This window comes from Staurois parvus, unplaced genomic scaffold (assembly GCF_062004578.1).
Source record: "Staurois parvus isolate SC_StPar_1 unplaced genomic scaffold, SC_StPar_1.0 ptg000354l, whole genome shotgun sequence".
NCBI lineage: Eukaryota > Metazoa > Chordata > Amphibia > Anura > Ranidae > Staurois > Staurois parvus.
Window position 1 is genome coordinate 3,420,718 of NW_028318150.1, and position 25,720 is coordinate 3,446,437.

At 40.5% G+C, this 25,720-nt stretch overlaps 1 protein-coding gene across 2 annotated transcripts in view; it reads left to right on the forward strand.

Moving 5' to 3' along the window:
• Window positions 1-25,720, forward strand: part of EPB41L4A (erythrocyte membrane protein band 4.1 like 4A) — a 350,398-nt gene that overhangs the window by 299,633 nt on the left and 25,045 nt on the right. For both annotated transcript variants that reach the window (XM_089684738.1, XM_089684739.1), the window contains 2 exons: window positions 261-311; window positions 10,449-10,526. In XM_089684738.1, the coding sequence (XP_089540864.1) occupies window positions 261-311; window positions 10,449-10,526 (129 nt within the window). The remainder of the gene's footprint in view (window positions 1-260; window positions 312-10,448; window positions 10,527-25,720) is intronic.

The following is a 25,720-nucleotide window of genomic DNA, read 5'->3' on the forward strand; positions in this document are numbered from 1 at the left end:
GAATGTGAGCTACCAGTCATCTGGCCACAGTCTACTGGTAGATTGGGATCTATGGGTTGCTGACCCCGATTTACAGTATATAAAATATAACAGATTCTTTAAATATTAATAATGAAATAAATTGGTTTGATTAGACCTACAGACTCTCACACAACCCTCAGACAAAACCTGTAATTGTCATATCGCAGGCATGGGCCTAATACATTACATAGGAGAGGCCTTTTTGTGTCTCTATTTAACTTTAATATTATTTTATGCAGGCACCGACAAAACAGTGGTGAGGACTCTCAAGATCTCAAGCACAGGCGGAGGTATGAACATTTACAGAAATATAAAAGTTCTCTTGATCCAACATTAAAACAATGGGAAAATTAAAATTACATTTAAAATACAGTGCTGCAAAGAGCAGCATATTGTTTGAAAATTTTTCTTATCAGTGACCCCAGTGACCCATGGCTGGTATGATTTTATAACACTTCCTACATAAAAAGCACCTAGAAAATCTGTTCTTCCTTTTATTTTTGCTGTAAAATATTTGAACATAGTACTTCCACTGTCCTAGCTGACCTGTGTTTCAGACAGAAACCACATTGTGCAGACAAAGCCTAGCAAAGTCTGTACCTTGATTTTCTAGGGTACAGTTTCCCTTTATGTTTTTCTGTTGGTTGATGTTTATTAAAATCCAGCCTGCAGCATTTGCTCTTTTTCTCTCCTGCACTTTCAGAAAATACAAATTCATTGCCATTGGCCTTTTGTGCAAATTGCAAAAAAGAAATATGGAAAGTGAAAGGGTAGAACATGGAAACAGGAGGTCCCATGATTTCTGATATCAGCAAACACATGCAGTTTGAGGAAATGGCTCAAACGTTCAAGAGGCCCTTGTTTACATTTTGTTAAAGTTTGGGTAGTGTAGATAGTGTTCCAGAATTCTACTGAATATTGTTGCACATGAATGACCCATGAAAGGAGCAAAAAAACTTTTTGAGAGTTGGCTTGAATTGGCATTCTATTTCTCTTTTCAAGTTCATTCTGTCCTTCTGCAGGTAACAGGTGTACTTTCCCTTTTTTCCCAAACTGTTAACTACACAATACAAGTGACCCATTATAGCTTAGAGTGCTGCTGTAAATGCTGAGGTTGCCACTTCAGGAAAAGGATGCTGGTATCTTGGATGCTCATCCAGGAAGCATGCAGTCTATATAGTGTGAAGATGCAGCACACCAACAGCTGAATGCAAAATATCAGTGAGGAACAGCCTCTGCTTTAGCTCATTGATGCCTCCCTTACAAGTTTCGTCCTGCCTTTGGGGCTTTGTCATAGAGTATTTTTACAAGTGTTTTAATTGGTGCCAACTTGTTTCAGACTGTTTCAGATTGGGTATATTTACAAAGCAGTAAAGGTGACTTTCACCAAACATTAACTGGTAGCGAATCAGTCACTGTCATTTAAAACACTTGCAGGAAGATTCACCTGAAATAAATGTTTGCAAATGTTAGATTCATTGCTTTATAAATATACCTACTGTATGTCTAGAGCTCCTTGTAAACTATAATATCTCATTGCAGTAATAGGATATTGTTAACATCTTAATACAAGTTTCCAACACCCATCTATTCTACAGCTGTAGGTTGTATTGGATTGTAAGTGTAGGTTGGCTAGAACTGATAATGCTTGTACATTCAACCTAAAGTTTCCAATAAACACCAAATGAGGAACAAAAATAAGATTACAATGAAGAATGTGATCCCTGACAATATACCATCATTTCGGGATTTGATCTCCATGCGAGGAAATTACACACGCTTTGGTGGCCGATGCGTAACTCTGATGCATAATGTTTGAGCCTGTGATATGACATGTTTCTGTATCTGGTAAATGGATATAATAGATTACAGAGAAAGGGTTCTCAGATATCAGCAGTGCTTGTTTCCATGTATTTTGTATAGTGAATACAAGTGAGTATTGTTATATGCCAAAGATATTGTTCTGGAGGATATATAAAGCTGATAATGAGTTCTATACAATGATGCCTTTCAAAGATAAAGCCCCATATCCATTTAGCAGTAAAATTGTCATTTTCACGGTCCTGCCCTTGGATCCTATATCAGCACCTTGCTAACAATCTCTACCCCAGCAGTGCAATGCAAGGATAATTCTGTTACCAAATAGATATTCTGTCTAAGAATCTGATTGGTTGAGCTCTTGGGCTCATTCATACCAGTCTACATTTTATAATATGTTCATGCTGGTGTGCATTGTGGGAGAATGTGATGCATTGTTACAGTGAGGTTGATTTCTAAAGTTGCTTCAAAGTGCAGTTGCTTCAAAGCTTATTAAATTAGGTAAAACTTCACTTTACAAAAAATACCTAATCACTTGCAAGGAAAAAGTTTTTTTTCTTGCGCATGCTTGGAGGATGGAAGTCAGCAGAGCTTCCCATCATTTACTAAGAAGCAACTGCAATTACAATGTGCACAGTCTATATGGCTTTAGTAAATCCACCCCAATGCATTGCATTGTTTACTTTTCTCCTAACTTTATTGCAATGTCACACTTCATTACGCTCTGAGCACTGCAGTGCATTGTCAGGCATTACCGCAAGATGACAACTAGTACCATGCTTTGCATACAAACAAAAAATGCTGCATTTTTATGCTGCTTACTCAATCTTGTATTATGATGTGAATAGGTCATGTACACTAACCGGCCACTTTTTTAAGTACACCTTGCTAGTACCGGGTTGGACTCCCTTTTGCGTTCAGAACTGCCTTAATTCTTTGTGGCATAGATTCAACAAGGTGTTAGAAACATTCCTCAGAGACTTTGGTCCATATTGCCATGATAGCATTATGCAGTCGCTGCAGATTTGTAGGCTGCACATCCATGATGTGAATCTCCCACAACGCATCTCAAAGGTGCTCTATTGGATTGAGATTTGGTGACTGTGGAGGCCATTGGAGTACATTGAACTTATTGTCATGTTCAAGAAACCAGTGTGAGATGATTTGAGCTTTGTGACATGGTGGATTATCCTGCTGGAAGTAGCCATCAGAAGATATGTACACTGTAGTCATAAAGAGATGGACATGGTCAGCAACAATACTCAGGTAGGCCAGGGCATTTAATTAATGCTCAGTTGGTACTAAAAAAAAGTGTGCCAAAAAAATATCCCCCACACCATTACACCACCACCACCAGCAGCCTGAACCAATACAAGGCAGGATGGAGCCATGCTTTCATGTTGTTTACACCAAAATCTGACCCTACCATCTGAATGTCGCAGCTGAAATCGAGACTCATCAGACCAGGCAACACTTTTCCAATCTTCTATTGTCCAATTTTGGTGAGTCTGTGTGATTTGTAGCCTCCGTTTCTTGTTCTTAGCTGACAGGAGTGGCACCCAGTGTGGTCTTCTGTTGCTATAGCCCATCTGCTTCAAGGTTTGACTTGTTGTACATTCAGAGATGGTATTCTGCATACCTTGGTTGTAATGAGTGGTTATTTGAGTTACTGTTCCCTTTCTATCATCTCAAACCAGTCTGCCCATTCTCCTCTGACCCCAACAAGGCATTTTCATCCACACAGCTGCCGCACACTGGATATTTTCTCTTTTTTGGAGCATTCTCTGTAAACCCTACAGATGGTTGTGCATGAAAATCCAAGTAAATCAGCAGTTTATGAAATACTCTGACCAGCCCGTCTGGCACCAACAACCATGTTATGTTCAAAGTCACCTAAATCCCCTTTCTTCCCCATTCTGATGCTTGGTTTGAACCTCAGCAAGTCATTTTCACCACATCTACATGCCTAAATGCATTAAGTTCCTGCCATGTGATTGGCTGATTAGCAATTTGTGTTACCAAGCAATTGAAAAGGTGTACCTAATAAAGAGGCCGGTGAGTGTATAAAGCAATTGTTTTCTACTTTATATTCCCTTGTGTTCTATGCAGATCAATATGGCCCAACTGACATGGTTTGAAAAAGCTCTTTAAATTTCATATGACTCTGTTTTAAAGTCCAGTGTAAGGCCGGCCATAGACAGTTCAAATCTTAGCTAGTTCAGCAGGGACCGGCCAAGATTTGCATGTATGGGGAGGCTGAATGTACCCAAGTTGATTGGTCAATTAACTTGGGTACAATCAGCCTGTCGGGTTTTACATATGATTATTGCTAGCGACTGATATAGTGGTTAGCAGTAATCACTGTGTTCTCCCAGCAGGGTCGTCTCCCTCCAACCCCCCATGCCCCCTCAGTTGGGAGAACACAATGACTCAGAGGGAGGGATTCTCCTATCAACATTGATTGTGTTGATGGGAAAAAGGAGCGATTTTCTTTCCTGCAATATATATACCACTGCTCCAGGTGAGGAGGCTCCCAATCTCCAGGCACTACTCCTCCTATAGGTGCCAGCCCAGTTCGTGTGCTGCACAATGAAGAGCAAAGAAAATCTGGTCGGCTGCAATCCAATCAATCCACTTTATTAGGCATACGATAAATCCAAATGACAGACAGTGGGAATACAGTGGGGGACAAGCAGGTAAACACGGTTCACTGTAAGAGCAGCGCTTAATCATTACCCATGTAATTAAGCGCTGCTCTTAGCATGAAAGCGTTTACCTGCTTGTCCCCCGCTGTACTCCCACTGTCTGTCATTTGGTTTTATCATATGCCTAATAAAGTGGATTAATTGGAATGCAGCCGACCGGATTTTCTTTGCTCTTCTATCTTTCCTGCAACCTGTGGATGCAAGAAAGAAAATCGCACCATCTATGGCTGGCTTAACTGATATTATTTTTTTTTGTTATTTTCTTTTTTTTTCTTTTTATGTGTACTTATAACCCAAACTCTTTTCTAGTTTTGGAGAAAGTGGGAAAAGTTTAGAACTCCTTTCAGAGTTTTACTACTATCTAGGGCTCATTAGAGAAATTTCTCCTCACTTCCTGCACTGGTGACACCTTTTTTACCAAACAGGAAAAGAGGGAAAGTCTTCCACGGGGAAACAGACATCAATAAAAAGCTGACAGGGGTTCTAGCATTCCCCGTTTTACTTCTGCCTCTGTTGCTGTTGGATACATTTCTTCCTTCAGTTCTCGTAACAGAGCCTCAGTTAGTAGTAAAACCTGACAGGGGTTCTATCCTTCCCCAATCCCTACGCCAATTAAAACTAGAAAAAAAGATACACTTTAAATGTATTTTACATGTTATATGTCTAATCGCGAATAGTTTAAATTGCACCAGAACTAGATGAATAGGATATGTGTGTTTTAAAAGTGCACCTGTAAGATGTGACTTGGTCAATGCATTACATTGTTTTTAAAACGATTTTTAAGATGAAAAGTGAAATCAGTAACTAAACTACTAGTGTTTTCCAGTGTACTGTGTGCTAAAATCAGAATTGTCACTTAATTTACTTTCAATAGTTCTATGTGATCCACTGTGTCTGCAGCACAGACCACCTCACAGGGTCTCTAGGAGGACTGTACAATGCACCTCTTTTAGTTTGTGCTGTCATTTTCTCTTCCTTTGCTTTCTGTATCACCAATCAAATTTAAACTTTAAAAGCAAGTATGAATCCATTGGTGGCTGTGAGACACATATTAGTACTGGCTTTCAGTATGTGAGAGGCAGCAAGGAGGGTGTTCCATCAAAGGGATGCATTGTAATGTTGGGTGTACAGGCTTATGTAATGGGCTGCCATTGCTGACCTCTTCCTGAGATTCCTAGTTGTGCCTGACTGTTATGTTGAGCCTCTGTCTTCAATACATTGGGGTTGATTTACTAAAACTGGAGAGTGCAAAACTGGAAGATCTGCAGAGAAACCAAACAGCTTCCAGGTTTTTTTTGTCAAAGCTTAAAGGATAAGTTCACCTTTGGAATATATTACGTTCCACCCATTTTTAGGGTGGAACGTGTAACATGTTCCCATAGCTGTGCCTGCCTTCCCCCTCCCTCTGACAGATAGTATGGGAGACTTCTCCCTGTACTATCTGTCAGATTTGAAAACAGCGTGGCTGTGCGGGGCTCCGCCCACATGGCAGCGTCACTCAATCACAGAGTTCTGTAAATGAGTGCCTACTAGGGTTGCCACCTTATCCCTTTAAACCCAAACATATATTAATTACACAGGTTCTGAGGCTAATTTAATTCAGAAATGGCACTAAGGCTTGGTTCACATCTGTGCGGGTGCCGCCGCTGCGGATCCGCATGAAAATCCGTTCAGCCGCACCACCTACACAGAGGAATGTGGACCCGTGAGTGGGTACCATTAGTTCTAATGGCACGCTGCCCGCACTGGAAAACGTAACCGAAGTTCCCGTGAGGGCTGCGTTTTCAGAAGAAGTGCAGGGACTTCTCTGTGTGTCACAAGGCACAGGAGTCCATTCAAATGAATGGGCTCTCGTGCCCACACAAAACGCAGCCCGCACGGCCGCATATATGTGAACCAGGGCTAAGTGAGTTTAATTACCTCCTTAATCAGCCACAGAACCTGTGTAATTATTATGTGTTTGGTTTTAAAGGGATTAGGTGGCAACCCTAGTATCTACAAGTCCCGGGCAGCCTTAGCAGCTGTGGGCTTGTAGTTTTCAATGAATTAACACGCTGCTGTGGAGCTCCATGGTAGTTCATTCAAGCTTTCTGTCAGAATATCTGCTTGACCATACATTCCATAAGGCAAGCACATATTCTGACAAGTCTGCAGGAGACCTGCATGGCATCAGCGATCTAATGATCGCTAGTGCAATGCTTTACAGGCTCCTTTGGACGAAAATAATACATGCACATTTTTTTAACTGCAAAAAAAAATGCACATTTATTTTTATTTTGTCCAAAAGGTGAACTTATCCTTTAATTAAACAACTGAAGTTAGAAGCTGATTGGCTACCATGCACAGCTGCATCAGAGTTTATTAAAGCAACCCATTGAACTAAAGCAAGCTGGCAAATCTAAAAGGTCAAACTGCACTGCTAATTAGGGTTGCCACTTCATCCTTTTAAAAGTGAACACATAATAATTACACAGGTTCTGGGGCTAATTTATTGCAGTTGCAGCACTAGGTGAGTTTAACCTTAATCAGCCACAGAACCTGTGTAATTGATATGTGTTCGGTTTTAAAGGGATGAGGCGGCAACTCCTAATCTGTATTCTTGTTACAAGTCAGTCAGTTTATATACCCAGAAGATGCTGTGCTCAAGATCCTTGTGAACACCACTTTCCACCACAAGTGCCAGCACACTCCTGGCTCAGTACAGCTGATTTCCCTGCTCATAAAATAATTCCAAGGTCACACTCCAATGTCCTTTCAATCAAACAAGCTAACATTCAGCCACTTTTGACGCATTGTACTCAAAACAGGTTGTCTGGAGTAAAACACTGGAGGGAGGAGCTCAGGAATTATTTAATGTTCCAATTCAGTGACTCCATAATGGCTTTCCTGTAATTTGAGGATTTTGTACACCCTGTGCTCAGATTTAGGATCTCCCGGGTCCTTAGGGGGTTAGATAAGTGTTTTATATTTTACCTTCATACCAGGTTCACTTGGGAAAGGGGTAAATTGAGTGATTTTCAGTACACTGATTGATTCTCGTAGTCTTGCTGTTTTATGCTGGCCATACACGGTTAGAAAACTGTTTGAAAAAATGGTCGGATTTATAAAGATCTGTCATTCAATAACTCCATCATTGTATCTAAATATTTCCCCCAATTGTCGACATGTTATCGATCATTAACAACATAAATGGTAAATTTTTTGTCGAATTTTGGAAATGATCCAGAGATTTTTGACCTTTGTGAACCCTCCCACTTGCTAACTGTATTTAAAAGAAAGATCTTTCTTTTCGTTGTTTGTACCTCCAGGGTTACATTTTAACACACAAAGGCACTGTAGATTTTTTCGAACTACTAATGTTTTGGAAAACAGTCATTTTAACTCAAAATATCCGACATGATGGTTAAAACTTTGCATATTGATAATCGAAATTAAGCCACTAACATTTCAAAAGTTGAATGATCGAGCATATCAAATGCTTTTTCGAACAAATTTCTAACTGTGTATGGCCAACATTATTCTGTATTAGGGCTCGTTCACACTTGTATTCTTTATAAAGAACGATGCAAATGCTCATAAACTCTCATATAGCATTTATGATGTGTTTATGACGTGTTTTTGTTGTGTTTATGAAGTGTTGAGAAAGCTTCAAGAATCATTGATAAATACCAATGAAAGTGTTGCTTTTCTAGTGCAAAGTGCTTAATCGAGAAGTGATGTAGAGGAAATGATCTTCGAGGTGTGGTTAGGTTGGAGTGTTATGGCAGACTTTATTGTGAATTCTCTGCTAGATGGATTTGTCTATTTGACACTTGGCTTGGCCCAGCTGAACTTTGCTGACACAAGCTAATGCTCAATGGTTCTGCTCCTGCCTGGCACTGTCAGTATTGCTGACTGGCTTGATGCTTTTGCCTGCACACAGAAGCAATAGTGTTACCACATGGCTGCTCTGTACAACCAGAAGTGACTGGAGCTGTTCTGTCCTAGTTCTCTATTATTTTTCATTGTGTTCTGGGATACAGGAACCACCATTGCCCAGTTTGCACTTTTTAAATGCTTCACTAACATGCCATAAATGATATAGATGCTGTTAAGGTTCGGTTACAGAGCATTACTATTGCAATCGACTGCCAGTCACTGATTTGACAGTCATTCATTTTTAACACAACACAATGCCAGCTGTGTGTACAGCACTGTGTGGTATTCAGTGTAATATTCATGGCAGGCATTGAAGAGGTTATGAGGCTTTAAAAATCCTGAATAAATGCCACATAAACACAGGGTACTGACGCACGTGTAAACAAGCCCTTAAAGTAGTAGTAAACACTGCCTGGTCACTTGTACCTACAGGTAAGATTATAATAAGGTGAATATCTTGTAAAGATACACTGTTTAGGAGATATTCATATCTGTAGCAGCCGGTGATGACATTGGTGCATGCACACTATGCTCTCAATGGACAGCACTCAGGTGTGCCATTGATTGAGAGTGCTGTGCCGCGATTGTGGCTCTCGTGTGCATGTGTGGAAATGACGCTATTGTGTCTCAGCCATTTAAATGGCCAGAGCCCGCAAACTTGGAATGAAGGCCAGGTGGAGATGGAAGTGCCGTGACAGGTCACCGCTGGAGGGATTGCTATTATAGGTAAATCTTTCATTTGCTAGTCTGCTGAACCCTCCCAGCACTAGCACTTCATGACATTAACCTTCAGGGGATGATTTTTTTTTTTTGAGCCTTTACTACCGCCTGTTGCAGAGGTGGGAGATTGGGTTTAGGCACCTTTTGGTGAGGTCAGACAGGTAAGATAGTTTAGCATATAGTATGTTGAACATTTTCATCAGTGATTATAGTTTTCCCTGCCCAATTCACAATTTACTTTGCATAATTTATTTTGTGTCACTATCAAACATTTAGATGGCACACCACAATATTGCATATAGGTGTGGAATTATCATTTCCAGGTAAGTAATTATTTAAAGCAGAAAAAAAATCAATGATTATAATCTCATATAAGCAGTATCATATTACTCTAATTTAAAAAGCTTTAAAAAGTTTTAAAACATTTGTAATCTTTTTAATTCTGCAGCTTTCTGTAAAGAGATACCTGACAATCCTTCCATAAAGGCACTTTCTCTGGAAAGAAGCCAAATGTTGTATTTCCAGGAGTAATCATTGCCGCGTGATACAACCTTCACTGCACTAAAAACATCTCTTTGTATTGTACAAACTGGCAAATAATGTGTAAAAATGACAACAGCACACCATTTTGATCCTAATGTACTGTACATTTGAAGAGTGTGTCATTTTCCATGTGACTGGGATAGCGCAATTGTAGTTTGGTAACAATTTATCAAGTCTTATTCTCTACTAAGCTACTGCTTGCTGTATCTTTTTTATAAAGATACATCTGGCAAGGGGAACATGTGATGGTAGTAGGTACATGCACCTGCTAATACAAGTTAAGGAGGTTACCAAGGCAATTCAGTAACCTCTTTTGGGCGACATGCGCCTCCGCGATTGCAGCACAATTTATCATGGCAGAACCACACCGCGTTTCCAGATTCCATTACAATAAATGGCACCTGAACACACAGTTCTGCGATTTGTCATTTTAGCAGAGCATTTTGAAATCGTGGGCAGAATCGCGGTGATTCTACCCGCGATTCAAAACACCCTAGTGTGAATGGGATCTGGGATTTCTTTTGTGTTCTATAAAATGTGTATGAAAATACTTTTTAAAGAAATAAAAATTGATTATATTAACAAAGGAAACATTGCTGAAGTAAAAATAAACTGGATGAAAGGAAAATTTGTGTTTTTGCCAATCAGATAGCCAGCAGCCAATCAGATATTTATAATCTTGTGCCACTTTTGTAAGTTTGCTTTTTCTCATTTAAAATGCAGATCGAGGTCACGTTGCAATACTAGTAGTGGCAGTGAGTCTGAAAATTGTAACAGGGAGCACAGGAAAAAACGGAACAGGTAAGACATCTAAATATGTTGCTGCTATGATGTTTTGCTGCTGCCATTAGCGATCTGATTATATTTTTAGATACTGTATATAGTACAGACAGGACCAGATTTACAGCTCAGGAACCTGTAGCCAAAGAACCTTTGTCATACTGGGCCCCAACCATTAAAAATTGTGCAGCGCTATAAATATTCAATAAAATCTATATTCAATAAACAGCAGATAATATCATTAAAAGTCCATAAATATATTAAAAATTATATATATATTCGAAGTTATGACCCAAGGTGACACTGGAAATCTTGGTATTCTGTTATTCAACAATCCTTGTGAGCGGCAAACAAATAGTTAAAGTGCACACTCACCAGATACGAATAGATAATGAGCAGTATATAAATCAATGACGGTCTGCCCGGAATCCCTCTTAAGGATGGTACTGGAGAGAACAGCCCAGGGTGGAAGGATAACATCAAAGTGACGTTGTGCCCGGAGGTCCCCTTTAAGGATATGGATGCAAACCTCTTCTAAATAGAGAAATGGTCACCAGGTGGAGGGGGCTTTGGGAAATTAAAAGCTCACCAAAGAGCGACAAAGGGAGATGCCCATAGTGTAGTATGTTATGATCCAAAAATGTATTCAACATATAAAATGATAAAATACACATACATGCAGCAAATTCTTTAAAATGCAAATCCTTAAGTCGGTAAAAAACAATAAAGCAGCCTAAAGCTGCTATGAGCACTGACCAGCTGGTAAATATGGTGGCCGCCGGACCTCCGTGATCTGGCAGCGTAACGTCAGGGCATGCAGGCTCCTCCAAGACGCGTTTCATACACAGCGTACGTCCTCAGTTGGAGGACGTACGCTGTGTACAAAATGCGTCTTGGAGGAGACTGCACGCCCTGACGTTTCGCTACCGGATCACGGAGGTCAGTAAATGGTATTACTTAAACTTCAAACTTGCTGCCTTTCACACTGATCTGCTTTTCTTCCGCTTTTGCAATTAAAAAAAGCAGAAGAAAAATGTGTGACCATGTATTCCTAGGGAACTGGATCCATTGCGGTTCAGGTGTATTTCTGAAAGTCCTGCTTGCTGCATTATTGGTGCAGGTTTAGTGTGGTAAAAAAAGGCATCAAAAAACGCACCTCCCCATTGAAATCAGTGGAAAACTCATCAAAAACGCACCCGTAGTGTGTTTTTGGTGTGGTTTCTAAGTCCACAAGTGTGATAAAAATGCAGCAAAAAAGTGGTATAAACGTCTCAAAATGTGGGAAAGTAATCGATGGCTAACCTGATAGAACACTGCTACTCCTAAATATGGTTGGACTCCAGCTCCAGAATCCCATACATATACAACATAGTTTGTTAAACATATAAATCACTTACACCTATATAAAATACTTGTTTTGCGTTAGTTACCTTACAGTCTTTGCTGTATAAAGCACTTTACAATACGATGTAATTCTTAAAAAACTCTTCCTCCTCCCACGCCCGATTGCAGGACTTCTCTAGGACTTCCCCCATCCTCTGGAACTCCCTACCCCAATCCATCAGACTGTCACCTACCCTCCTCACCTTCAGGCGCACCCTGAAAACCCTCCTCTTCAGGGAAGCCTACCCCAACCTCACCTCTAACACCTGACCTCACCTAACAACCTCCTCCACTCCTCCCACCACTCCATCCCCCACAGCCATCTCCTCCTGTATCACCTTCCCCTCCCTCCTAGATTGTAAGCTCGAAAGAGCAGGGCCCTCGAACCCCTCGTGTACTGTTTTGTTACTGTCTTGTCTCATGTTCTGTCCCCCTTGCTACTGTACAGCACTGAGCATACCCTTTGGCGCTATATAAATACTGTATAATAATAATAATAATTAGAAAATAAAACAGATGGTTTTGCGCTGGTATAAAATGTATGAATTGCATGTAGATGAGATTAGTATCAAGCAACCTTATTGAACCTCATTACAAATCTGAAGATCTATGGGCCTACTTCAAGCACATCTTTTGGCAAAGAAGCTATATAGCCACCTTTTAGATCTACATGAACTTCCTCTGATTTCCTGTGATATGCTCCTACCTGCACTTGTCTTGTACTTGTCATTCTTTGCACTTGTCATTTGTTAAAGCTTGTGTCTGCCATCTAGTGGTACAGGAACGGAACACACTTTACTCAACCTTTTCAATAGAGGTGTTATGTTGACAGCACTGTTCAATATAATATTATTATTTCTGTTTTTAAATTATTTTTGTGCTCTAAAATAATAACAAAAGACACCTTGTGACTTAATTTTTCCTGTAAAAAGAATATGTATGTATACCAAAAGATGTTTATATTAAACATTCTTAAAGTGGAGTTCCAGCCGTTTTCGTGTTTAATAAAAGTTAGCAGCTACAAAAACTGTAGCTGCGGTCTTTTAATAAACACACACTTACCTGTCCCAGAATCCAGCGATGTACTCACCCGCACCGTCCCTTCTCCCCTTCTTTCCTCCCCAGCGCTGGCATCTCAACTGTGGGCACCAGGCAGTAACAGCTTGCGGCTTCACAGCCTGGTGCCCACTGCACATGCCTGAGTTGCGCTGCGCCTCCTAATTGGTCCGGGAGTCAAGTGGGACCTGTGAAAGTTTCCAGGAGACTGCGGGAGGGAGGAGGGTGCCGAACGTCTGGCTCATTTCGCCGCGGCAAACTGAGCCAGAAGTGGGAGCAGGTACCTGTCAAAACCAGGTACCCGCTCCCCCCTCCCCCCTCCCCCCCAAAAGGTGCCAAATATGGCAGTGGAGGGGGGAGGAGGCAAATAAGCGGAGCTTCCACTTTTGAGTGGAACTCCACTTTAAATGTTTCAGTATTCCAAGCACCCATACATATAAAAATAGTAACCTGTTCAAAATGGGTAGTTTTAAAAGTACTAATTTGTTTTGTATGTAGCTATATATACACACACATACACAATAAATATATATATATATATATATATATATATATATATATATATATATATATAAAACACACAAAAGAATTATAGCATTGTGTAGGATGGCAATTATTTCAACAATCCAGTCACAATTATTTCAGCAATCCAGTCAATACATTATATTACAGTATATTTTATATATTTTTATTACAATGAGGAAGAGTTAGATTCTCTCTCAGGTTTGATTAGTGTGTTTGGGAAAATTTACTATGTCATTGACAACACAGGGCATAACAGGAATAAAAACACTTTTTTAGAAGAATGGTGGGAGTCTAGAGTCTTTGTCAGCTTTGTTCCCGTTGGAGATTTTATTCTCACTACCTATCCAAGAGACAACATTGCTACTAGGACAGGAATTATGGGGAAATCTCTGCACATGGACTCTGATAGTAGTAAAAACCTTTACAGAGAACCTTGCCTTTCACCTTACATGTCAACTTCTAAAATAAATGATAGGGTAAAGTGGGGGAAATTGAGAGAAATACATACAGTGGGGATCGAAAGTTTGGGCACCCCAGTGAAAAATTTGTATTAATGTGCATAAAGAAGCCAAGGAAAGATAAAAATATCCAAAAGGCATCAAATTACAGATTAGACATTCTTATAATATGTCAACAAAAGTTAGATTTTATTTCCATCATTTACACTTTCAAAATAACAGAAAACAAAAAAAGGAAGTCTGCAAAAGTTTGGGCACCCTGCAGAGTTAATCTTGCACTGCCCCCTTTGCAAAGCTGAGACCTGCCAGTGTCCTGGATTGTTCTCAATCATCGTCTGGGAAGACCAGGTGATGTCAATCTCAAAGGTTTTAAATGCCCAGACTCATCTGACCTTGCCCCAACAATCAGCACCATGGGTTCTTCTAAGCAGTTGTCTAGAAAACTGAAACTGAAAATAGGTGACGCTCACAAAGCTGGAGAAGGCTATAAGAAGATAGCAAAGCGTTTTCAGATGTCAATATCCTCTGTTCGGAATGTAATTAGGAAATGGCAGTCATCAGGAACAGTGGAAGTTAAAGCAAGATCTGGAAGACCAAGAAAAATATCAGACAGAACAGCTCGCAGGATTGTGAGAAAAACAATTCAAAACCCACGTTTGACTGCACGATCCCTCCAGAAAGATCTGGCAGACACTGGAGTTGTGGTACACTATTCCACTATAAAGAGATACTTGTACAAATATGGTCTTCATGGAAGAGTCATCAGAAGAAAACCTCTTCTACGTCCTCACCACAAAAATCATCGTTTGAACTTTGCAAATGAACATATAGACAAGCCTGATGCATTTTGGAAACAAGTTCTGTGGACCGAGGTTAAAATTGAACTTTTTGGCCGGAATGAGCAAAGGTACGTTTGGAGAAGAAGGGGCACAGAATTTAATGAGAAGAACCTCTGTCCAACTGTTAAGCATGGGGTTGGATCAATCATGCTTTGGGGTTGTGTTGCAGCCAGTGGCACAGGGAACATCTCACGAGTAGAAGGAAAAATGGATTCAATAAAATTTCAGCAAATTTTGGATGGTAACTTGATGCCATCTGTGAAAAAGCTAAAGTTAAAGAGAGGATGGCTTCTACAGATGGATAATGATCCTAAACACACCTCGAAATCCACGGGGGATTACATCAAGAGGCGTAAACTGACGGTTTTGCCATGGCCTTCACAATCTCCTGACCTCAACATAATTGAAAATCTATGGATAGACCTTAAAAGAGCCGTGCGTGACAGACAGCCCAGAAATCTCAAAGAACTGGAAGACTTTTGTAAGGAAGAATGGGCAAAGATACCTCAAACAAGAATTGAAAGACTCTTGGCTGGCTACAAAAAGCGTTTACAAGCTGTGATACTTGCCAAAGGGGGCAGTACAAGATATTAACTCTGCAGGGTGCCCAAACTTTTGCAGACGCCATTTTTTGTTTTCTGTTATTTTGAAAGTGTAAATGATGGAAATAAAATCTAACTTTTGTTGACATATTATAAGAATGTCTAATCTGTAATTTGATGCCTTTTGGAGATTTTTCCATCTTTCCTTGGCTTCTTTATGCACATTAATACAAATGTTTAGCTGGGGTGCCCAAACTTTCGATCCCCACTGTACAGTGCCTTGAAAAAGTAGTCATACTCCTTGAAATTTTCCACATTTTGTCATGTTATAACCAACAATGTAACTGTATTTTCTTGGGATTTTATGTGATAGACTAACACAAAGTGACACATTGTGAAATAGAAGGAAAATGGTAAATGGTTTTCAAAATGTTTTACAATAAATATCTGAAAAGTGTGGCATGCATCTGTATTCAGCCCTCTTTACTCTGATACCCCTAACTAAAATCTAGTGGAACCAAATGCCTTCAGAAGTCACCTAATTAGTAAATAGAGTCCACCTGTGTGTAATTTAATCTCAGTATAAATAGAGCTGTTCTGTGAAGCCCTCAGAGGTTTGCTAGAGGACATTACTGAACAATCAGCATCATGAAGGCCAAGGAACACACCAGACAAGTCAGGGATAAAGTTGTGCAGAAGTTTAAAGCAGAGTTTGGTTATAAAAAAAAAATATCCAAAGCTTTGAACACATCACAGAGAACTGTTCAATCCATCATCTGAAAATGGAAAGAGTATAGCACAACTGCAAACCTACCAAGACATGCCCATCCATCTAAACTGACAGGCTGGGCAAGGAGAGCATAAATTGGAGAAGTGGCCAAGAGGTTCATGATAGCTCTGCAGGAGCTGCAGAGATCCACAGCTCAGATAGGAGAATCTGTCCACAGGACAACTATTAGTCTTGCACTCCACAAATCTGGCCTTTATGGAAGGGTGGCAAGAAGAAAGCCATTGTTGAAAGAAAGTCATAAGAAGTCCCGTTTGCAGTTTGCGAGAAGCTATGTGGGGGACACAGCAAACATGTGAAAGAAGGTGCTCTGGTCAGATGACACCAAATTTGAACTTTTTGGCCTAAAAGCAATACGCTATGTGTGACGGAAAACTAACACTGCACATCACCCTAAACACACCATCCCCACCATGAAACATGGTGGTGGCAGCATCATGTTGTGGGGATGCTTTTCTTCAGCAGGGACAGGAAAGCTAGTTAGGGTTGATGGGAAGATGGATGGAGCCAAATACAGGGCAATCTTAGAAAAAAACCTGCTAGAGTCTGCAAAAGATTTGAGATTGGGGCAGAGGTTCACATTCCAGCAGGACATAGACTCTAAACATACAGCCAGAGCTACAATAGAATTGTTTAGATCAGGGGTCTCCAAACTTTCTAAACAAAGGGCCGGTTTACTGTTCTTCAAACTGTAGGGGGGGCTGGACCGTGGCCAATGGGAAACTGTCCCGGCTTCAGTGGGAGTAAAACAGTGTCCATCATTGGTATTAGGGGGAGGAATAGTGCCCCATCTCTGGTTTCAATAGGAGAAATAGCGCCCCATCATTGGTATCAGTGGGAGGAATAGTGCCCCATCATTGGTGTCAGTGGGAGAAAAAGTGCCCCATTATTAGTATCAATGGTAGGAATAGTGCCCCATCATTGGCATCAATGGGAGGCAAAGTGCCCCATCATTAGTGTCAATGGAAGGAAAAGTGCCCCATCATTGGTATCAATATGAGAAATAGTGCCCCATCATTGGTGTCAATGGGAGGAATAGTGCCCCATCATTGGTATCAATGGGAGGGATAGTGCCCCATCATTGGCATCATGGGGAGGAATAGTGCCCCATCATTGGAATCAATGGGAGGAATAGTGCCCCATCATTGGTGTTAATGGGAGGAATAGTGCCCCATGATTGGTGTCAGTGGGAGGAATAGTGCCCCATCATTGGTATCAATGGGAGAAACTATGCTACACTGTTGCTTGCAGTGGGAGGAATAATGCTTCAAGGGCTGGATAAAAGCAAGCAAAGGGCTGTATCTGGCCCCTAGGCCACAGTTTGGAGACCACTGGTTTAGATCAAAGCATATTCATGTGTTAGAATGGCCCAGTCAAAGTCCAGACCTAACTCCAATTGCGAATATGTGGCAAGACTTGAAAATTGCTGTTCACAGATGCTCTCCATCCAATCTGACAGAGCTTGAGCTATTTTGCAAAGAAGAATGGGCAAAAATTTCACTCTCTAGATGTACAAAGCTGGTAGAGACATCCCCAAAAAGACTTTCAGCTGGAATTGCAGCGAAAGGTGGTTCTACAAAGTATTGATTCGGGGGGGGGGGGGGGGCTGAATACAAGATTCAGGTATTTATTTGTAAAACATTTTGAAAACCATTTATCATTTTCCTTCCACTTCACAATTATGTGCCACTTTATGTTGGCCTATCACATAAAATCCCAATAAAACACATTTATGTTTTTGGTTGTAACATGACTAAATGTGGAACATTTCAAGGGGATTGAGTACTTTTTGAGGCACTATTGGCTGCCATCTGGATATGATTCTGATCCAGTGGTTTCAGTACATTGAGTCACTAGCCCAGAGCAAGTGAAGTCAGAACTGATCTGCATTTTTGTTCCAGGTTTGTAACCTCAGAAGCACTAAAGGCAGAGGGTCAATGTGTCATCCAAGGAGATAGCTTTTCAGAAGAAAGACAGCAATGACAGATCTCTTGTTTTTTTTCTGGAAAGATTTCACACATAGGCCCAGTTTAGAAAGCTTTAAACAAGGGTACAAATCTTTTATTTCAGCCATATGACTGCAATTTTCCAGTCACATCGAACCCTTGTGTTCATGTGCACTTGTTTCATTGTGCCTCATAAAGTACTGTATATCTTTACGTATCTGCCCCAAGGGATGATGCTTTTCTTTGACAGCCTCACCAAAACTGTATTTGCAGATCACAATGAATGAAACTGAATCCTGCACATTTAAATAATATGAGACCACAGGTGTGATCGACCCTTTACAGGAAAAAAGGATTTTCTCCTAATTCAGGGTTCATTGATGATTTATTTCACTGCTAAATAATGACTATTGATCTGCAATATAATGATCTAATTGGCAGCAGCAGTGCATCATTTCATCTTTTATGTTCACATTTGGTCCCCACAGAGCTATTTTCTTCCAGCTCTTGGCTCATTGTGATCAATACTTGACAGCTTTGTGATAAATTCATTTAGTTCAAGTAACAAACTGCAAAGGAACAGCTCATAAATGTGAACAGCATGGAAAATGCTTGTCAATTTTCAGTATCTATAAAGCTGTTAGAATATGAAGCCTGAATGTTTATTATATCTGCTCTCATTTGCACTAATGTTTTGTCACATATTTGTTTTTTTTTGTTCTTGTTATTCCACATAAAGAAATGCATTACTGGGTAGGAAGAATTGAGAATTTAAATATGTTTTAATTAGAACCCCTCTCAGTTTTCATTACTGATAAAGAGGTAAAATGGTTGAAACTGTAGAAATCTGCCAACTGACTAAGTCAGTGCTGTCCCTAAAGCATGTGTATTATTACAAAACAAAAAAGGTGACTAGAATAACAGTCAAAGGGAAGCTGCTTTCACAGGACACACATGGTGTGTCAAGACATCTAAGCTAAATTAAGTAAATATCTTTATACATGTCAAATATTGAATGAAAATTGTATACAAAATTACACACATATACAGTATCTCACAGAAGTGAGTACACCCCTCACATTTTTGTAAATATTTTATTATATCTTTTCATGTGACAACACTGAAGAAATGACACTTTGCTACAATGTAAAGTAGTGAGTATACAGCTTGTATAAAAGTGTAAATATGCTGTCCCCTCAAAATAACTCAACACACAGCCATTAATGTCTAAACCGCTGGCAACAAAAGTGAGTGCACCCCTAAGTGAAAATGTTCAAATTGGGCCCAAAGTGTCAATATTTTGTGTGGCCACCATTATTTTCCAGCACTGCCTTAACCCTCTCGGGCATGGAGTTCACCAGAGCTTCACAGGTTGCCACTGGAGTCCTCTTCCACTCTTCCATGACGACATCACAGAGCTGGTGGATGTTCGAGACCTTACGCTCCTCCACCCTCCGTTTGAGGATGTCCCACAGATGCTCAATAGGGTTTAGGTCTGGAGACATGTTTGGCCAATCCATCACCTTTACCCTCAGCTTCTTTAGCAAAACAGTGGTCATCTTGGAGGTGTGCTTGGGGTCATTATCATATTTGAATACTGCCCTGTGGCCCAGTCTACGGGGATCATGCTCTGCTTCAGTATGTCACAGTACATTTTAGCATTCATGGTTCCCACAATGAACTGTAGCTCCCCAGTGCAGCACTCATGCAGCCCTAGACCATGACACTCCCACCACCATGCTTGACTGTAGGCAAGACACGCTTGTCTTTGTATGCCTCACCTGGTTACCGCCACACACGCTTGACACCATCTGAACCAAATAAGTTTATCGTGGTCTCATCAGACCACAGAACAAGGTTACTGTCCCTGTCCTTAGTCTGCTTGTCTTCAGCAAACTGTTTGCGGGCTTTCTTGTGCATCATCTTTAGAAGAGGCTTCTTTCTGAGACGACAGCCATGCAGACCAATTTGATGCAGTGTGTGGCATATGGTCTGAGCACTGACAGGCTGACCCCCCCACCCCTTCAACCTCTGCAGCAATGCTGGCAGCATTCATATGTCTATTTCCCAAAGACAACCTCTGGATATGACATTGAGCATGTGCACTCAACATGGTGAGGCCTGTTCTGAGAGGAACCTGTCCTGTTAAACTGCTTTATGGTCTTGCCCACCATGCTGCAGCTCAGTTTTAGGGTCTTAGCAATCTTTTCATAGCCCAGGCCATCTTTATGTAGAGCAACAATTCTTTTTTTCAGATCCTCAGAGAGTAATTTGCCATGAAGTGCCATGCTGAACTTCCAGTGACCAGTATGAGAGAGTGAGAGCGATAACACCAAATTTAACACACCTACTCCCCATTCACACCTGAGACCTTGTAACACTAACGAGTCACATGACACCGGGGAGGGAAAATGGCTAATTGGGCCTAATTTGGACATTTTCACTTAGGGGTGTACTCACTTTTGTTGCCAGCTTTTTAGACATTAATGGCTGTGTGTTGAGTTATTTTGAGAAGACAGCAAATTTACACTGTTATACAAGCTGTACACTCACTACTTTACATTGTAGCAAAGTGTAATTTCTTCACTGTTGTCACATGGAAAGATAGAATCAAATATTTACAAAATGTGAGGGGTGTACTCACTTCTGGGAGATACTGTATGAACACCCTTATTCCACCAATTCTGTAGTATTTTTTTTACATGTTGAAGAAAGTTATTTATGTATGTGTGTGATTTTTTATGCTATTTTTGTTCAATATTTGACATTTATAAAGACATTTTGTATTTACTTAAAGCATAACTAAAGGAAAGTTTTTTTTCAAGTTATAGATAGAGTGGAGAGATATTAGAAGACCTTTTAGGTTTTTATTGCTGTCTGTGCGGAGGGAGATTCACCCTCTTTATTTGCCCTGTTTACCATTATTGAAAGTGAACATTTTGCACAGTGGCTAAATGGTTAGCACTTCTGCCTGGCAGTACTAGGGTCGTTGGTTCAAATCCCAGCCATGGCACCTCCTGTCTGGAGTTTGCATGTTCTCCCTGTGCCTGCGTGGGTTTCCTCTGGGTACTCTGGTTTTCTCCCACATTCCAAAGACATGCTGGTAGGTTAATTGGATCCTGTCTAAATCAGCCCTAGTATGTGTATGTATGAATGTGAGTTAGGGACCTTAGATTGTACACCCCTTGAGGGTTAGGGACTGATGTGAATGTACAACATGTACAATATGTAAAGTGCTGCGTAAATGGACGGCGCTTTATAAGTACCTGAAATAAATAAATAAATTTTGGGTTTTCCCCAGAAACATAATAGAGGGAAATCTTCCAATGGGGGCTAATGACCTTGGGGAGCAAGGGATTCCCTTCAATTGCAGGGATTTCCTCTCTCTTCCTGTTTTGGCAATGGGACAGGAAGTGAAGGTAAATCTCCCCAATGGGACAGAGATGAAAAAAAAAGGGCAAGGAGTTTTAACCCTTAATTATACTTTAAAGCAGCCTTTCTAAACCTTTTCAGCACAGATGAACTCTGAAATAATTTTCAAGTCTCAGGGAACCCCTGCTAAAAATGTCCATATCTACAACTCATGATACATTAGTGTGATGGTCAGTGGGAAGAATACTCCTTACACTTGTGCTCACTAGTAATTCCATGGTACCCTGGTTGGAAAACCCTGCTTTAAAGTAATTTTTGCTGTGATATTTGTCATTGCTATATCTTTGGACATGTCTGTTTTGTCTTGCTAGAGAATAGCTTTTATCATTCTCTGATGTTCTTGAAAGTGTCACTCTGGTATCCATCTGTCAAACCTTCAAATAATGGCACCTCTTTCCTAACCGCTCCACACCAAGTTCCACACCAAGAATACTTTTCTGTTCCTAATCTGATTCGGTCTTGCGAATATTTGAGCCAAAGATATCTCTAAAAATAATTCTGAAAAAGTAAAGTATCCCCACTACATATGACATATGTTTTAAAAAGGAATTAGACCACTGTGATATGCATGTATATTGACCCAGGGGCTAGTGCTTATAACACAAGAAGTCTGCATTCTGGGCATTCGTCCCTGGACTCATACTGCCCTAAACACAAGTACACCTAGGTGCACTGTCCAGTAACATCCAGCCACATCAGCTGTCAGCATCTCATAAAGTTTGACAGACTGCTTCAACGGGCTGAACTGCTCATATCTAAACACTAGAGTAACATGCATCGGGCTAAACACCCAGTGCGCATGGGGCCTAAGTCTAATAGAGATCATTTATTCCAAATATCATTTCACAAATGCTGTCAAAACATGTATGTGATTCTAAAGGCTTACATTAAAAAAAACCAAACATGTCTATACTTACCTGCTGTGTGCAGCAATTTTGCACAGAGCACCCTGGATCCTCCTCTTCTCAGGTATCCCGCCGCTGCTCCTGGCCCCTCCCTCCTGTTGGATGCCCCCACAGCACGGAGCTTGCTATGGGGGCATCTGAGCATGCACTCTCCCCAGCCGCTGCTCCATGTGTCCATTCTGTCTTCTCATTTGCTCACTGGCTGTGATTGACCTAGAGTCTGGAGCTTCACCTGGCTCAGCCTGTCAGCGATCTGCTGAGAGCTTGAGACAGTGTCTCCTTCCCTCTCCACAGCCCAGTGCTCCAGGGAGCGTGTGGGGGGGGGGTCTTGAGAACGCCCGATGGGAGGGGCGAAATGCGTTGACGCATTTCCGGTCTTTACCCCGTACGTCTGACGTCACTTCCGGTGAGTGGAACGCACGCTGAGCGGTGCGTTCCAGCGGCCATCTTTTGGGATCTGTGCATGTTTGTTCTCTGTGGAGCTTCTGCTGTATCCTGGAGCTGTGATGTGAGATTCCTGAGGAGGTTGTCTGACATTCATTGTCCATCTGGAAGAAGCTTGTTCTAATAAATATGCCAATTTAAAGTGATTTAAATGTGAGTGGCCTTAATCCTTGATTTCATTTAAAAACGGTAATTTGCAATATCACACTATCTGAGATTTTCTCTCCCCGGTTGTATGGTGGAACCTATACTGATGGTGAGGATTCCTATAGAGTGGATACGAAAGAGGGTTTAGGATCCCATAAAAATTCCTAAAAGGCGTTTCATTCACCTAAATCTGGTGAGTGTATTTGATGTTGGTTTGCACGGGTGGAAGGTGGAAGTTTTTCTTTGCATTTGAAGAATTTTTGATCTTTTTGCACGAACTTTTTGTGATTCACAAACTTTTGTTGTCTATTATTATGATGGACTTTCACTACTAATATAATTTTTATTATATATTATGCACTTTATATATTGATTTGATTTAGAGGTCTATGTTTGCGCTGTTTATTTATATTTATAAAAGCAGAGTAAGTGCAATGTGTTCTTATGCACATCCAGATGTTGATTTTTATGATGGACTTTATGTCAATTTTATCAATTTATTCTTTATGCTTTTAATAAACGTACTACACTATTTTACACCTTTGTTTTGGTGGCTTTATCATTTTTTAAGCCATCTTAAGGTTGGAGTAGTACCCCCTGGTGCGAACCACCAAAAATAGCTGATATCGCTCAAGGAAACATACTCACAATCATCTACACATGATATTGGTCCGTTACGTGGTTTGGAGAGCCACCTGATGTGTGTGAACCATTGGTGTCCCCCCTCTACCCCTGTGATGACAAGACCCTTGAAGACTACCAGGACCCAGATTATGATTTGAGATTCATTATATGCGCATAATCTTTGCGCTTCTGATAAGTGCAAGCACACTTCATTTATATATCACAAAGAAGTCACCTGCACTGTATTTTGTGCGCTCACTCTAATCCTGTGTTGGTAATATGCATATATGTGAACGGATACTTAGAGCTGGTGGGGTAAAGATGCAGCATCAGACCGATGGTGCATCCACCTAGGTAAGTATAATCAGGGGGGAAAAAAAATTCTCTTTTAAATCTAAGATATTCCTAAGCAGAGTACCTCCTCTGTATACTTCCCATTTTAATGATAGGAACTGTTTAGCCATATGTCCTAAATTGTTTTGCTAATGCCATTCCATAGTTGTATATGTTTGGATGTGGTTAGATTTTAAAGTATGACATCATGTTGTGAACTTATAACCAAATACTTTTTGTTTTAATCATATTTCTCATTTGTCCACTGAGAACAGGGCAGGAGAAAAAGCCTGTTTTTTGTAAATAATTTTTAGCACATAATGTGAGCGTGTTGGAGGCCTTTTTAATCTTTCATGGTCACAGCAGGTAGTTGTCATCCCATGTTGTAGCTGGGTGAATTCAAGTGTAAACCCATGCACATTAATGTCATTATAGATTTCTTGCTTGCTTATCCCCATGACATGTCTGTTAATTTTTTGTCAGGTCATCCTGTCACCCTTACTGACTGCAGTTCTGCAACAGTAGGAATTTGGCACAGAAATGAGCTGAACAGCACAAATAGTACACATGTGTTGATTACAGCCATACGCTTATATTGAATTTAGAAAATTTGAATTCAAATTAAAGAAAAACTCCTGGAAAAAAATGTAAAAACAGTGATTGGTGTTTGCTATCCATGAAACATTGTCACTGTTTTGAGGTCAAAATGTCCACTCGGTTTACCTTACTTCTGTATAATCTGTTGCAGCCATGTTGAGCAGGTTTCTCACAGAGCCCTGCAAACTCTGGTCTTCCAGGGGTAATTCACTTCCTTTCTTTTTTTAAAAGTTTGGAAATCAGTGCTTGTAGCACAGTGACCTACATATACCGAGAAGGATACCAGCAACAGTAAGGGTTTAGTAAGAGGGGCACCCAGCAATGTAGGATGAATGCCAAGAGGAAAACCAGAGGCACGCAGCAGATGTTCCCTGATTCATTTTAATGTTTATATGATTAGAGTGTGCCTTTAAAACCTCAAGTTTAACACAAAGCATTGAATTCAACAAAGAAATGACTAAAGGCCATCTCCTACTAACTTAGCAAATGTTAGAGCTCATACACTAAATAAAGATATGCAGGTGAGGAAGGGTGTATATCCTTTACATTGGTGAAGCAGAATCATTCCCAGAATCCCTTTTAACACTCAATCCTATATAGCTGGGGTCTCCAAACTATGGCCCTCCAGGTGTTGAGGAACTCCTAGTCCCATGAGACCTTGCAAGACTCTGAAAGCCACAAGTAAGATTCCCAGTGGCATGATGGGACTTGTAGTACTTCAACAGCTGGAGGGCCACAGTTTAGAAACCCCTGCTATATAGTATTAAAAGGATTTAGGTAGTGAATCTTCCTGTTTCACTGTTGAATGATTCTTCCACCAGTAGTGAATGTAGGTGAACAGGGCATGCTCCATCAGTAGGATACTACCTTTATGATGAAGAAAACAGTGAGCATTCAGGATTCCAATAGAATCAGCAGCATGTGCACTGTAAAGGAACCCAAAGACCTTAAATAACATATAAAATCAGTAAGTGCACCGCTAAAAAATTAGTGATAATCGTGATGAAAACAATAAATAAATACAAAATGTTAAGTTCTTCGTTATGATAAGAAGCACAATATATTGCGTGCAACTAAAAAAGTAAAAAAACAGAAAAAAGTTCATATAATGGTGAAAATCTGACACGAGTCAGAAAATGGTGCTACAGGAAGATCCTGTTGCCCAAGTGATATCAGAAGAATTTCATGTGATTATAC